Source organism: Myotis davidii, unplaced genomic scaffold (assembly GCF_000327345.1).
Source record: "Myotis davidii unplaced genomic scaffold, ASM32734v1 scaffold370, whole genome shotgun sequence".
NCBI lineage: Eukaryota > Metazoa > Chordata > Mammalia > Chiroptera > Vespertilionidae > Myotis > Myotis davidii.
This window is the reverse complement of record NW_006288615.1, coordinates 12,417,177-12,419,123: the sequence shown is the minus strand read 5'-3', so window position 1 is coordinate 12,419,123 and position 1,947 is coordinate 12,417,177. Positions and strand designations below refer to the sequence as shown.

The following is a 1,947-nucleotide window of genomic DNA, read 5'->3' as shown; positions in this document are numbered from 1 at the left end:
TATCACAACCACATTCAAATACTACCAGGGTCTGATATTGCGTATTAACTTAATGAATGCTTGCCAAATGAATAAAATGTTTGGCATTTATACACATATTTTGTCACTGTAGTTTTTTTTTAAATTAATAATTGAGTGAAGAAGTAATTAAGAATGAAATTGTTTGAAACTGTACGTACTTATTGGATCTCTGATGACAATTTCATGTGGCGTTTCAACAAAAGGGCCTATGCCAATGCTATTTTCAGCTGCAATTCGGAAAAAGTAGGCTTTCCCTTGAATGAGACCCTGGACAGTAGCATTATGTCGGGTGACTGTGTATGTCACCGGGGTCCATGCTCTGCGGTCAGCTTCCCGTTTCTGAATGACATAATTGGTGATTGGAGAGCCTCCATCGTCTTCCGGAGAAAACCACGTCAGTTTGCAGGAGTCATTGGTCAGGTTGTCAGGCAGGAATGGGGTTCCAACAGGACCTGGCACATCTGGAAATAAGAGGAAAAGCATTCTAGTTGTTTGCTTTCAATGAACTATACGGCTCAATATTTGTTACCCTCTGTTTTCAAAAAGGGGACACAAATGTTATGAAGAAAATAAAATTTTGTGTTTATTAACTGAGTTGTTTTTCCTCCCCTGGTATCTATTTTCAACCATATTTTTAGACAAAGTAGGTTTACAACAGTTACGGCTTGCCCCGGTTTCAGCAGAAGCTGAAGGAACAGTAACTAGGAAGGGGCTGTTGGGAGGACGCCCAGGGGGAGACGGGATGAGAAAGGAGTAACAGCATAGCTACTGTTTTGTGTCCAATTTTTCAAAGGGGAGTGACTTTTTTTGGGGGTCACCAGTGAATCAATGAGGAGCACAGGAGGTCCCAAATCTCAGAATGACCTTTGAGAGGGTTGAAATTTAACCTGGGAGTGTACCAGTTGGTCAAGTTAAAATAATAGCCATTAGGTAAAAGAGTGTTTAGTAGCTTGAAACTAATCTAAAATCTTGTAGGATTATTGCCCAATAAGATATTTTTCCTTATACCATTTTCATTAATGAAACCATAATGTTTTTTTAAACATTAATTATGTTCAATAGAGAACTAGTTATTTTCACATAAAAAGTGAAAGTAACTGTTTGGAGTGTGATTGTTCCTGGAGACATGCTGAGAGAGAGATCCGAGTGGGAGGGCTTTATTTTCTGAACAAATCACTGGAATGAAGCAGCCAGCAAGAGGCATGACAAAGCACTGGGGAGTTCAACTCTATATTCAATGTCTCGCAATTCAATATTGATAATTAAATATGATGCTTCTCTTCAATTAGAATACAGAAACCCTTCAAAGGGATTTTTGCAGTATTATGATAATTAGAAAATAAAGAAACAGTCCCATAATGTGAAAATGGTCAACCTTTGCAAACTGTGAAACATTCATGTACAATTGCGGGAAAGTTGCTTTTATGAAAACTTATAATAGCATAGTAAATGCTTATGGTAGCATGTTATATAAAAAGTCAACACATAAAACTTTACAGTAGGAGTACTACCATATAAAATATGTATAGGATAAAGAAACAAGGAGAAATTAAAAAAATGCTAATACTGTAGTGGTCAATGAGATGCTGGATGATTTTTCTTATTTTCCAAAATATTTGTGACATAATTTTATTTTAACATAGCCTTTTAAAAAAATATATTTTTATTTATTTCAGAGATTAAGGAAGAGGGACAGAGAGAGAAACATCAATGATGAGAGAGGATCATTGATTGGCTGACTCCTGCATGCCCACTACTGGGGATTGAGCCTGCAACCTGGGCATGTGCCCTTGATCAGAATCGAAGCTGGGACCCTTAAGTGTGTCGGCCCACCCTCTATCCACTGAGTCAATTTCATTAGGACCTGACTTATATTTTTGTCACATCACTCTTGACTCAAAATTTTTTCTGAAATTTCAGTAAGAA

At 37.1% G+C, this 1,947-nt stretch overlaps 1 protein-coding gene across 1 annotated transcript in view; it reads right to left on the bottom strand.

Annotated features, from left to right (window-relative positions):
- TTN (titin) overlaps positions 1-1,947 on the bottom strand; it is a 283,199-nt gene that overhangs the window by 68,815 nt on the left and 212,437 nt on the right. The window contains 1 exon segment of the mRNA XM_015561820.1: positions 180-482. Coding sequence (XP_015417306.1) covers positions 180-482 — 303 coding nt within the window.